This window comes from Schistocerca cancellata, chromosome 1 (assembly GCF_023864275.1).
Source record: "Schistocerca cancellata isolate TAMUIC-IGC-003103 chromosome 1, iqSchCanc2.1, whole genome shotgun sequence".
NCBI classification, from domain to species: Eukaryota; Metazoa; Arthropoda; class Insecta; order Orthoptera; family Acrididae; genus Schistocerca; species Schistocerca cancellata.
The window spans coordinates 138467781-138482142 of record NC_064626.1 but is presented as its reverse complement, the minus strand read 5'-3'; the positions used below and the strand labels follow the sequence as shown (position 1 = coordinate 138482142).

At 45.4% G+C, this 14362-nt stretch overlaps 1 protein-coding gene across 1 annotated transcript in view; it reads left to right on the top strand.

Moving 5' to 3' along the window:
• LOC126102086 (chymase-like) overlaps positions 1–13255 on the top strand; it is a 66893-nt gene extending 53638 nt beyond the window's left edge. Inside the window, exons 4-5 of the mRNA XM_049912325.1 lie at positions 4526–4718; positions 13097–13255. Coding sequence (XP_049768282.1) covers positions 4526–4718; positions 13097–13255 — 352 coding nt within the window. The remainder of the gene's footprint in view (positions 1–4525; positions 4719–13096) is intronic.
• The last annotated feature ends 1107 nt before the right edge of the window (positions 13256–14362 follow it).

Here is a 14362-nt window from a genome sequence, read left to right as displayed (position 1 = left end):
AGTGTAGTCGCTAGCAAAGTCGTCGTACAACTGGGCGAGTGATAGTCCGTCTCTCTAGACCTGCCGTGTGGTGGCGCTCGGTCTGCAATTACTGACAGTGGCGACACGCGGGTCCGATATGTACTAATGGACCGCGGCCGATTTAAAGCTACCACCTAGCAAGTGTGGTATCTGGCGGTGACACCACAGGTTGCGTATTGGGCACTGTCCCCACCACTTTGTGCACACTGCGCTCGACTATTGACAGTCCGCCATTTCCTGATGGCATGCCCTTTTTTTAACAGCTTACGTTCTCGTTTGTGTTTGCCGTCTGCGTTATCGGCCGTTTTAGCGAACGACACGCGGGCTGTCGACCGCTCTTTACTTTTCATTCGTCGTACCAATATGGCGAAGGTCATTTAATTTTTAGCTCTGGACCTATGTTTTTCTATGGCATATTCTATAGACCTGACTTTAGCTGTCTTCTGTTCCGTCGATTGGGATTGACGTATAGTCGTTTTTAATTCCCCTTTGTCTTCGTGTTCTACAGTTTTGACATGGGCGCTTATGGCCCTAGTTGTATTTGCTACCTAAAATAAAACTAACAAACGAACAAACGAACTATTTGTACAGTCTAACGCCTCTCGACCATAATGTGACAATATTTGTGTGCGGGTTTTGTAATACACCTGTGTAAGGGGGGCACAAAAGACGTGGAAGCAAGAGAAGGCATTTTTGCAAACAGTGACCAGACAGGCCACTGGAAGCAACTGGGTTGCTGAGTGTAGATAGAAAGGACCGGTACCAACCGACACGATCTACAAGATCAGTGATAAGCAGTACCCTAGAGGAACCTATCACAGGGGTGCTGTAAGTAGGCTGTTTATGTTTTCTTTATGTAAGTAGGCTGTTTAGGTTCTTATATTGGTAACACCGCCGCCACGTAGCGCTCTCTGTATGAAAATCACTGGCTGTGCTGTGTGCAGTCTGTGGCTAGTTTGCATTGTTGTCTGCCATTGTAGAGGGGCAGCTGGATGTTAACAGCGCATAGCGTTGCGCGGTTAGAGGTGAGCCGCCAGCAGTGGTGGATGTGAGGAGAGAGATGGCGGAGTTTGAAATTACATATATTATGACTTGTGATGATATTAAGGTAAATACATTGTTTGTTCTCTATTAAAATCTTTCATTTGCTAACTATCCCTATCAGTAGTTAGTGCCTTCTGTAGTTTGAATCTTTTATTTAGCTGGTAGTAGTGGCGCTCGCTGTATTGCAGTAGTTCGAGTAATCAAGATTTTTGTGAGGTAAGTGATTTGTGAAAGGTATAGGTTAATGTTACTCAGGGCCATTCTTTTGCAGGGATCTTTGATAGTCAGATTGCGTTCCGCTAAAAATATTAAAATCTTTCATTTGATAACTATCCCTATCAGTAGTTAGTGCCTTCTGTAGTTTGAATCTTTTATTTAGCTGGTAGTGGTGGCGCTCGCTGTATTGCAGTAGTTCGAGTAATCAAGATTTTTGTGAGGTAAGTGATTTGTGAAAGGTATAGGTTAATGTTACTCAGGGCCATTCTTTTGCAGGGATCTTTGATAGTCAGATTGCGTTGCGCTAAAAATATTGTGTGTCACTTTAGTGATTGTTTGAGTACGTTCAGTTTTGCTCAGCTGTTTGAAAAGCAAATAGTGTAAGAGGTTTATCAGCACAGTCGTGTATAAATTGTTCTTAAGGGGACGTTTCAGCGTGACTAGATTTATGACTCAACAGGACATGCAGATTACACATTTGGAAAAAGTAAGTATGTTCTAGAAAGGAACATTTTTGGCTATCGGGTATTCCTTTTGTTTGGTTAAACAGGGTGTCACACAACACCAACGAAAGTTACTAACAAATAATTCGAATGGTGAAACGACGAGACTTACAGAAACATTTGCAAAACTTTGAGGCAAGATAGTCCTGTGTGAGACGCTAGGCCTTCTAGGCCTTAGGTGAAGCATACCAGCATCTGCTGGTCGTTCACTGAAGACATTGGTCTAAGGTTAGGCAGAGACAGCCAGAGTCACTGCCAGTAGGTGCCAGTAGTAGCCCAGCTGAGCACAGCCGTAGCCACCAACCGCACGCGCCTCCTGCCGACGTCAGTCGCAGACACGTGTTACCACAGCGGCCCATGACTACAGACCGACCGCCATGTGGTGACGACAGGCACGAAAACTCTGCAGAAACACTCCGACTGCCAGTACTTTGTTCGTCTGAAAGTCATAACCAACACCCAGGTAAGTGACCCTCAGACAGTTATTAACACAATGCCATATCGTTGTTTTTTATCTCTATGTTTCATAGGAATATGTGAAGTGCTTGAGAGAAACATACTGAGTAACATTCAAACATTGCAAGGATTAAATTCAAGCCGTTTTCAAAGTAGATAAAGTTTTGGTATTGATAACTGCAAATATAACGCACTCTACTTTCCTGCGTCTAGCGTAGCTAATCGTTTTGTATAATATTAACTGTAAAAAATCTGCACCAAATGCGTTACTTATCGTTAAGAAGTCTATGTAATAAATTCATTACCCAGTAAATTAATTTACAGAGTAAATGTAACGAATATCTCTCAACAACTTACGTTGTTGGAGGGGAACAGGTTTCGTTTGTTTTTAAATACGTCTTGCTACTCTATCTGAGAGGATCTCTATAGCTGTAATACAATGCTTAATTTTCTTGTTTACGTTGAAGCTACATATAAATTTTATATCTGCCCTGTTCCTGTCTATAGAAACGTATATCCTGTTTTTGAACATTTTTCCTCCATGTGTAAAACTTAACACACGTTTTCTATCTTGAGTGGTTCATAATATAAAAACGATGATTTCTGCAAATTGTATTAGGCAGAAAGAAACGTATTTTGTTGCACAGTTAATGCTGTTAAGTCTTGTACCAACCAAGACATTGAAACAAAAACCATTTTTAAATGGCATGCGGTACTCCCTTTATCGGCATTGGAAAGAAGAGCGCAGTGATACGGCGTTTCTTGGTATCAAAACATTTCAGAAAAGTACCGGAGAAGTGTTTCATAACTGAGGAACGAGACGGCAGGAATTCGCTGCGGTGGTGTAAATATTGACCAACGGGGCTCCCATACAAGGTTCCACAGTCTTTCTTGATTCACTTCTTACAAGTGTCGCAAATCTCTGTGTCCTTTATTCCCATTTCTTCCAGATCCCCTTGTTCCACTGCGTCCAGCATATGTTGGTTCCCCATGTGGTTGGGGGCTGTGCCCATAATGCTCCAAACATATCCCATTGGGAGACATCCGGCGACGTGGATGACTAAGGTAGGATTTGGCAAGCATGAAGACAAGCAGTGGAAACTCTCCAATAGTGCGGGCAGGTATTATCTTGCTGGAATGTAAGCCCAGGATGGCTTTCCATAAAGGGCATCTAAACGGGGCGCAGAATACCATCGATGTACCGATATGCTGTAAGTGTGCCGCACATGACAACTAAAGAGGTCTTACTATGAAGAGAAATGGCACCATAGACTATCACTCCTGGTTCTAGGGTTGTATAGTGGGCAACAGTTTGGAATCGCACCGGTATCTGGAGCGTCTCTAGACACGTCTTCGGCCTGGAATCTCATTGACTGGTGTAGAACTTTCTTCAGTGATGAGTTACACTTCGAAGTGAGCCCCGATGACCAACGAAGAGTTGTCTGGAGATGCCCCAGACTGTGGTCGGATGCCAACTTGACTGTCGCTCGCCATACTGCCTGACAACCTGGAGTGATGGTCTTGGGTGCCATTTCTTTTCATAGTAGGGTACCTCTGGTTTTCATCTGCGACACCCTTACAGCACTTCGGTACGTCGACCATATTCTACTGGGCTTACATTTCAGCAATATAATTCCCGTCCACACAGGGCGAGAGTTGCTACTGCTTCACTTCGTGCTTGCGAAACCCTACCTTGGCCGGCAAGATCGCCGGATCTTTCCCCAATTGAGAACGTTTGGAGCTTGGGGCTCCGACCACCTAACGCACCAGCTGGACGGAATTGGTCATAGTGTCCCTCAGGAGGACATCCAACAACTGTATCAATCAAGCCAGACTGAATAGCTGCTTGCATAAGGGCCAAACGCGGACCAGTGCGTTACTGAATTGTTGAGTTTTGTGGAGGTCTCTCTCTTGAATAAATCAACAGTTTTTTCTGAAATGTTAGTCATTTGTTTGTCTATACATGTATAGACCACATCTACCGAATTCCATCCCATTCGATTAATTCGTACGGTATGCGTCGTTTGATGTGTTAGAGTGTATCATCTAATGTGTCAGCCTCGCCTAGTCCACTCCAAATATGTGTCCAAAGAGCAAGCTCCTTCTGTTCTTGATCGCTGCCGAAAGCCTCGTTGCGATATCTTCCACATATTGTGATACAAGAGGGCTGCTATGTCTAGCGCGACTCGGCCAGTGTACTCGATCCACAGGTTCGACTACATCCTTGCCGTGTCAAGCTGGAGCGCGTGCCGAATGCCTTGCTGACACCTCTCGTGTGTCTGCAGGAGCATGCTGTGCGCCAAGGCAGAGGAGGGCAAGTCACTGTGCTTCGGGGACGGCGGCGCGCCGCTGGTGTGTCGCGGGCTGCTGCTCGGCGTCTCCAAGGCGCTGGTCGACGCCGACCCGTCGAGGGACGAGCTGCTCAAGAGCCCGGAGCAGCTGCAGCAGGTCGCCTGCGGCGGAAACCGCACCTTCATGGTGAGTCCCAGCCCGTCTCACTCACTATGCAAGCTAATGCATACCACATGGCACAGCTCACTTGCTACCATTGCTAGTCAGTCACAGTCTTCTTCAACAAATAGAGTTAGCGTAAATGATTGACTGAATCTGCATCTGTGTCGGCTAGAGCGTCAGCGAGAGCGTACCGCTAGTTCCTGCTACTAATAACACCATTCGCTTGTTACATATTTTTACGAGCTTCAAACAGGAGCGAATTATTTTCAGTTACCTGGGTAGTTAATAGATTATTTTTGTAAATTCTTGTGTGTTTACCTAGGCACAACCTTTTATTTCAATAACAGTGCAGTGTACAGTACTGCCATTGCTATGGACCCTCGTATCATACAGGCTTTTATTTGTTTGGCTAGAACAGCTCAGTCTCGGTTAGACCGTCAGTGAGAGACCACTTCGATTTGCCGCTGCTAATAAGGCGAGTACACCATTCGTTTGTTGCATATTTCTACAAGCTTCAAACAGGAGCGACTGCAGTAATGGATAGGAACTGTGGTTGTTGCGTACAGACGCGAGTTGAATTGGCGACCCTTCGCTCACAGCTCCAGGCTGCTTTGGCTTCCATCACACAGCTTGAGGCTGCTGCCAAGGGGCGTCACTGTGGGGGATCGAACACGGGGATGCGAGGGACGTCGGGCATGTGCCACGTGTCCTCCGATCGGTCCTCTGCTGTGGCCAACCCCGGTACTGCCTGCACTGAGGTTGACCCCTCACCTGTGGTTGAGTGGGAGATCATTCCAAAGTCTGGCAGGCAGCGAAAAAACATTCCGAGGGGCCAATCATAGAGCCTCCGTGGTTCATTTGATGAACAGGTTTCGGGTGTTATCTGTGTCTGACGATGCCTCTGAGCCAGATGCAGTCGTCCACCCTGTTCCAGAAGAAGCTTCTCGGCCCGCAAGGTCTGGGCATTCACAGAGGGTGGGTTTGCTGGTAGTAGGGAGATCCAACGTTAGGATCGTAATGGGGCCCCTTAGGAACATGGCTGTCAAGGAGGGGAAGGAAGCCAGTGTACACTCCGTGTGCATTCCAGGGGGGAGTCATTCCGGATGTGGAAAGGGTGCTTCTGGATGCCATGAAGAGTACAGGGTGCAGCCAACTACAGGTGGTGGCTCATGTCGGTACCAATGACGTGTGTCGCTTTTGATCGGAGCAGATTCTGTCTGGTTTCGGGCGCCTAGCGGAAATGGTAAAGACTGTCAGTCTTGCTTCCGAGATTAAGGCGGAGCTCACAATCTGCAGCATTGTCGATAGAACCGACTGTGGTCCTTCGGTGCAGAGCCGAGTGAGGGATCTGAATCAGAGGCTCAGGCGGTTCCGTGATGTGTAGGCTGCAGGTTCCTTGACTTGCGCCATCGGGTGGTGGGTTTCCGGGTTTCACTTAATAGGTCAGGAGTCCATTACACACAGGAGGCGGCTACAAGTGTAGCAGGGGTTGTGTGGAAGGGACTTGGAGATTTTTTTAGGTTAGTGGGTCTCAGGGAACCACAGAAGGGACGTCCGTCTAAAAGTGGGCTGGTAAAACACAGTAAGGTAGTTGTAGAAACGATTGGTATTGTAGTTGTAAATTGTCGTAGCTGTGTTGGGAAAGAACCAGAGCTCCAAGCCCTGTAGAAAGCACTGAAGCTCAAATAGTTGTAGGTACAGAAAGCTGGCTAAAGCTTTCAGAGAAAGCTTTCAGCAGAAATTTTTTCAAACGATCTAACAGTGTTCAGAAAGGATAGATTAAATACTGTTGGTTGTGGAGTATTTATTGCTGTCAGAGGTAGTTTGCCTTGTAGCGACACTGAAGTAGATAGTTCGCGTGAAATAGTATGGGTAGAGGTTATACCTGACAATCGGACTAAATTATTAACTGGATCGTTTTACCGACCCCCTGACTGAGAAGATATAGTTGCTGAGCAGTTCAAAGAAAACTTGTCTCATTTCAAATAAGTACCCTGCTCATACAATTATAGTCGGTAGGCACTTCAATCTACCCTCGATATGCTGAAAAAATTATACGTTTAAAACCGGCGGCAGGCATAAAACGTCTTCCGAAGTTGTACTGAATGCATTCTCAGGAAATTATTTTGAACAATTATTTCATGAGCCTACTCGAAGCGAAAATGGTTGCGAAAGCATAATTGACCTCTTAGCAACAAATAATCCTGGACAAATAGTGAGCATTATGACGAATACAGGGATTAGCGACCACAAGCAGTTGCTGCTAGGCTGAATACCGTAACACCTACAGCCATCAAACAGAAATGCAAAGTATATCTTTTTAAAAAATCTGATAAAAATGATCTTAACGCCTTTTTAAGAGACAGTCCTCACTCCTTCCGATCTGATCATGTGAGTGTAAAAAAGTTGTGGAATGTTTTCAAAGAGATAGTATCGACAGCAATTGAGAGACATATAAGACATAAATTAATAAGTGATGGTACTGATCCCCCATGGTACACAAAGCGGGTCAGACCGTTGTTGCAGAAGCAACGAAAAAAACATGCCAAATTTAAAAGAACGCAAAATCCCCAAGAGTGGCAAAGTTTTACAGAAGTTCGAAATTTGACGCGTACTTCAATGTGAGATACATTTAATAATTTCCACAATGAAATTCTGTCTCAATATCTGGCAGAAAACACAAAGAGATTCTGGTCATACATAAAGCACACCAGTGCCAAGACGCAGTCAATACCTTCACTGCGCGATAACAACGGTGCAGTTATGATGACAGTGCCACTAAAGAAGAGTTATTAAACACAGTTTTCCGAAACTCCTTCACCAAAGAAGACGAAGTAAATATTCCTGAATTCCAATCAAGAACAACTGCCAAAATGAGAAACATAGAAGTAGATATCCTCGGTGTAACGAAGCAGCTTAAGTCACTTAATAAAGGCAAGGCCTCCGGTCCAGATTGTAAACCGGTCAAGTTCCTCTCAGAGTATGCTGATAAAATAGCCCCATATTTAGCAATTATATACAACCACTCGCTCGCAGAAAGATCCATACCTAAAGACTGGAAAATTTCTCAAGCCACACCAATACCCAAAAAGGGAAGTAGGAGTAATCCGCTGAATTACAGACCTATATCACTAACGTCGATTTGCAGTAGGGTTTTGAAACGTATACTGTATTCGAACATTATGAAGTACCTCGAAGAAAACGATTTATTGACACATAGTCAGCACTGTTTCAGAAAATATCGTTCTTGTGAAACACAACTAGCTCTTTATACTGATGAAGTAATAAGTGCTATCGACAGAGGATATCAAATTGATTCCATATTTTTAGACTTCCAGAAGGCTTTCGACACCGTTCCTCACAAGCGTCTTCTAACCAAACAGCGTGCCTACGGAGTATCGCCTCAGTTGTGCGACTGGATTCGTGAGTTCCTATCAAAAGGTCACATTTCGTAGTAATAGACGAAAAGTCATCGAGTAAAACAGAAGTATATCCGGCGTTCCCTAGGAAAGTGTTATAGGTCCTCTATTGTTCCTGACATACACTCCTGGAAATTGAAATAAGAACACCGTGAATTCATTGTCCCAGGAAGGGGAAACTTTATTGACACATTCCTGGGGTCAGATACATCACATGATCACACTGACAAAACCACAGGCACATAGACACAGGCAACAGAGCATGCACAATGTCGGCACTAGTACAGTGTATATCCACCTTTCGCAGCAATGCAGGCTGCTATTCTCCCATGGAGACGATCGTAGAGATGCTGGATGTAGTCCTGTGGAACGGCTTGCCATGCCATTTCCACCTGGTGCCTCAGTTGGACCAGCGTTCGTGCTGGACGTGCAGACCGCGTGAGACGACGCTTCATCCAGTCCCAAACATGCTCAATGGGGGACAGATCCGGAGATCTTGCTGGCCAGGGTAGTTGACTTACACCTTCTAGAGCACGTTGGGTGGCACGGGATACATGCGGACGTGCATTGTCCTGTTGGAACAACAAGTTCCCTTGCCGGTCTAGGAATGGTAGAACGATGGGTTCGATGACGGTTTGGATGTACCGTGCACTATTCAGTGTCCCCTCGACGATCACCAGTGGTGTACGGCCAGTGTAGGAGATCGCTCCCCACACCATGATGCCGGGTGTTGGCCCTGTGTGCCTCGGTCGTATGCAGTCCTGATTGTGGCGCTCACCTGCACGGCGCCAAACACGCATACGACCATCATTGGCACCAAGGCAGAAGCGACTCTCATCGCTGAAGACGACACGTCTCCATTCGTCCCTCCATTCACGCCTGTCGCGACACCACTGGAGGCGGGCTGCACGATGTTGGGGCGTGAGCGGAAGACCGCCTAACGGTGTGCGGGACCGTAGCCCAGCTTCATGGAGACGGTTGCGAATGGTCCTCGCCGATACCCCAGGAGCAACAGTGTCCCTACTTTGCTGGGAAGTGGCGGTGCGGTCCCCTACGGCATTGCGTAAGATCCTACGGTCTTGGCGTGCATCCGTGCGTCGCTGCGGTCCGGTCCCAGGTCGACGGGCACGTGCACCTTCCGCCGACCACTGGCAACAACATCGATGTACTGTGGAGACCTCACGCCCCACGTGTTGAGCAATTCGGCGGTACGTCCACCCGGCCTCCCGCATGCCCACTATACGCCCTCGCTCAAAGTCCGTCAACTGCACATACGGTTCACGTCCACGCTGTCGCGGCATGCTACCAGTGTTAAAGACTGCGATGGAGCTCCGTATGCCACGGCAAACTGGCTGACACTGACGGCGGCGGTGCACAAATGCTTCGCAGCTAGCGCCATTCGACGGCCAACACCGCGGTTCCTGGTGTGTCCGCTGTGCCGTGCGTGTGATCATTGCTTGTACAGCCCTCCCGCAGTGTCCGGAGCAAGTATGGTGGGTCTGACACACCGGTGTCAATGTGTTCTTTTTTCCATTTCCAGGAGTGTATATTAACGACATAGGAGACGATCTGAGTAGCCGACTTGGATTGTTTGCAGATGATGCTGTCATTTACCGTCTTGTAAAGTCATCAGATGACCTAAAAGACTTGCAAAATGATTTAGATAAGATATCTGTATGGTGCGAAAAGTGACAATTGACGCTGAATAAAGAAAAGTGCGAAGTTATTCACATGAGTACTAAAAGAAATCAGCTAAATTTCGATTACGCGGTAAGTCACATATATCTGAAGGCTGTAAATTCAACTAAATACTTAGGGATTACAATTACAAATAATCTAGATTGGAACGATCACATAGATAGTGTTGTGGGTAGAGCAAACCAAAGACTGCGATTCATTGGCAGAACACTTAGAAGATGCAACAGGTCTACTAAAGAGACTGCTTACACCACACTTGTCCGCCCTATTCTGGAGTATTGCTGTGCGGTGTGGGTTTCGCATCAGATGGGACTGACGGATGACATCGGAAGAGTACAAAGAAGGGCTCCTCGTTTTGTATTATCGCGAAATAGGGGAGATAGTGTATCAGACATGATACGTGAATTGGAGTGGCAATCATTAAAACAAAGGCGTTTTTCGTTGCGATGGGACCCTCTCATGAAATTTCAGTCACCAGTTTTCTCCTCCGATTGCGAAAACATTCTGTTAGTACCCACCTACATAGGGAGAAATGATCATTGCGATAAAATAAGAAAAATCTGTGCTCGCACAGAAAAATTTAAGTGCTCGTTTTTCCCGCGTGCCGTTCGAGAGTGGAACGGTAGAGAGACAGCTTGAAGGTGGTTCATTGAACCCTCTGCCTGGCACTTTATTGTGAATAGCAGAGTAATCACGTAGATGTAGATGTACACTCTTACCTACACCTACATCTTTACCTATACACTGATTGCTACTTTATATTTTTCGTCATCTACATTTATATGTACTTTCATACTCTTCATGCTACCTGATATTGCATCTACATCTACATCTTCTTCTTAATCTTCATATTCATATTATATTCATCTTCATCTCACAACTACGTCGACATCTACATCTTTATCGATCCTCTGCAAGGTACATTACAGTTCCTCTACATCTCAGTAGGTCGCTGGAGGGGGGTTGACTCCATATCTGCACACAAAAATCACCTAATTTGTGTAAATTACGGGTGACGGTGGGTGGGGGGGATGATGGGGTGGGGTGGGAGACAATGTGCTCTGACGCCACATTGAATCACATTCCAGATATATTCGATTGGGTTCAGATCTGGCGATTTGGGGAGCCAGCACATCAGTTGGAACTCGCCACTGTGTTCCTCGAACCACTCATCACACTCTTGGTCTTGTGACATGGCGCACTATCTCGTTGAAAAATGCCACTGCCGTCAGGAAACCTGATCGTCATGAAGGGGTGTACGTGGTCTTCAACCAGTGTACGATGCTCCTTGGCCGCCATATTGCCTTGCAAGAGCTCCACTGGCCAAATGTCTGCCCACCTGAATGTTCCCCAGAGCATGATGGAGCCGATGCCAGCTTATCTCTCTCCCGGAGTACAGGTGTCAATAAGCTGTCCCCTGGAAGACGACAGGTTCGTGCTCCCACTTCGGCATGATGAAGAAGGTATCGGGATTCATCAGACCAAGCAACGCTATGCCACTGCACCAACGTCCAGTGCCGATGGTCACTTGCCCATTTCAATTGTAATGGCTGATGTCATGGTGTTATCGTTGGCACATGCATCGGTCGTTGTCTCTGGAGGCCTGGCGTTTGTAATGTTCGGTGCACTGTGTGTACAGAAATACTTGTACTCTGCCCAGCCTTAAATTCTGTTGGTTTCACCGTGGTTACGCCACGCGTTGAAGACACTCACCACAACATCCCTCGAACACCCGACAAGTCGTGCGGTTTCTGAAATGCTTGTGCCGGACTTCCGGGTCATCACACTCTGGCCTCAGTCAAACTCACATAGATCCCGCGTCTTCCTCATTCTACACACGGACAGCACCCTCTCTGATGCTACACGCACTAAATGCAACGTGCGTGTGCCTGAGTAGCAGTCGTTCGTCGTCAGGTGGCTCTGCCATCGCCTGGACGGATTTATATCGATAGTAGGTCGGTGGTCATGACGTTCTGAGTGATCAGTGTACATGTCTACGTCTACATCTACATTCGCGTCTACGTCTGTGTCTACCTTCTACAAGCTGCCTTACATTGCATCGACATCTGCATCCAACAATATATCTACACCTGTACCTGCACGGACATTTATATCTACACCTATATCCTGTAATCTACCTTTGCATCTACATCTACATCAGTGCTTTAGTAGTTACTTTGAAGTACACCTTCGTGTTCTTTTTCATCTTTATCATACTATTCATCGCCACCTACACTCTGCGATCCTCTACGATGTGTTGTGGAGGAAACATTTTGTACCACCGTCATTTTCCACTCACTTCCCTGTTCCGTTTGCGATGGGTATGCAGCTGTAACCACTGTCAGAAATTATGTGTATGAGCTCTTAACAGTGTAGGAAAATTAGACCTTCACTGGCCAATAAAAATACACAAGCTGGAAACAATTTTAACGTTAGGTACCGCAGATAAATGTTAAATGAGTATGCAACGATTTCTGGCTTGTGATAAGCTTTTGAGGACCGAAAAACCGCGAAATTTTTCGACTTTTTTCAGTTCTTCGCTTAAAAATCGAAAACGATACAGCCTTCCGAAAATTACTGAAATGCCGGAATAAAAAAACTTAAAATTTCGCGCACTTAAATGTAAAATCGGTTCAGCAGGTTAGCTACAATCGATCGTCAGAGATCGGCAATTTTTACCAACTTAGCGGTAAAGTAAAGTTGTAGAGCATCAAATTCTGCGCAAAAAGAGCTTCCTAAATTTTAAAATTCACTCACTCCTTTGCAAAGGTACAAATAAAGGCGTGAAAGTATTCGTAGCGCTAAATTTCTGCTAAGAGTCTTTTGTAAAATGAAATTATATTCTGTCCTCAACTCATCCACATTTGTCCAAGTATTTATATTTAAGGGCAATTTGATTAGGTACCTACGTACGTATGAAGTTAGCTCAGTGTGTTAAAATTAACTATCGCGGCAGTCGAAGACGATAATAAGCTGGTTTAGTAATAAACAAACGATATGAAATGTTTTATTAATGGAAAAATACTTCAAATTACAATATAAAATAGGTGTGCGACAAATTTTTTACAAACATTTTTGAGGCGATTACATTAGTTTACAGTTCATTTTTTGACGTTTCTCTGTGTTTCTGGGAAGCGGGGAAGAAACATCCAGTCCTTTGTCTTCTTGTGGCAAGGGATCTAACTCGAATTTCTCTTCGACGATGTCAATTATGAGACGACATGCGTCGAATGAAGGAAGATGTCCTCTTCTGTTAGAGACTTAAAATATAAAATCCCCTTGCAGTTGTTGCATATAGCCGAGCACTTTACTGACGCTTTCTTGAAGAAGCAATCTGTTTGCCATCAAACCCTGCGCGTGTGGGATATTGTGATGAGCAGTTTCTGGGGCATGGGCGGTTGGATGGTTGCGCTGCTAGATCTGAATTTGCAAGCAGACCGTTAGGGAGCTCTGACGAGCGGTGGCATCCGTGGGAGGCAAACATACCTAACTGAAGTTGTTATATCTCCACAAACCTCTCTGGCACAGCAGCAGACGTGTTTCATCGAAGTGTTGGAGGCTGCCACTCATGTATAAACACGGAATGAACTTAACTCGTGCCTCAGCGAACTTATCAGGAGTGGCGCTTGGATCCATAAATTCTGAGAGTACGTGTTGGAGTTTGGCGTTATTTTGAAATGTGTGTTTATAAATTCGATTTCACCATGTCTAGGAAATGTAGATGTGATGTCACAGCCATTGAAAACATAAAGAAATAACACATGTTTTTGACTTCTTGAGAAAGCTTACAACTGTTTCCAGCGTAAATGAATGTTTCTTGGCTCCCTTTTCCAGGTTTCATAAGGAAGCTATTGGTGCCGGGCTCTTTACGCTGACTACTATTACTTATGTTGTCAGTTAGCAGCACCAACAAATTAATATGTTCACAACAATGGACGTTACCTCCCTGTCTCGATTTTTCTATGACTGCACCAACAGTCAAGGGGCTTGAGTCCTCATTGAGCTGTTTGGCTCTTCACCATATATTTTTATCGTCAACACCGAGATAAGACGTGTATTGTTAAGTTCGTTTATTAAAAAACATTATTTTGGAATAGTTGGTGACATTCTCTCATCAAATAAAGCAGAAGCAGATGACATAGCAAGGGTTTTTCGCGCACGCTCAGCAAATTTTGTCCTTTTTTTTCTGCTCTCTCCTCAGCGTATCCATCAAACACTATAGTATAATTGAATCCAAAGTGTTCTTTGAGGTAGCATATGTGCTTTTCCAAGATGGAGGGAAACACTTCATCATTATTCCACGCAGGTCGGTGTAAGGCAAACCCAGCGTCAAGGACAAAGTCCGTGTTGCTAGAGATTTTAACATTGACTGGATTGGACAATATAGAGAGATCTGTTTCTGTTGTCTTGTACATTATTTCGTCCTCATCAAAACGAGTTAATGTACATGGCGTTAGTTTTGAGACGAGGCATGACTCGAGCTGTTGTCGTGACTCCATGTGGAACAGGACTGAACGGAAGAATGTACCAGGACTGACAGGGATGAGTCCA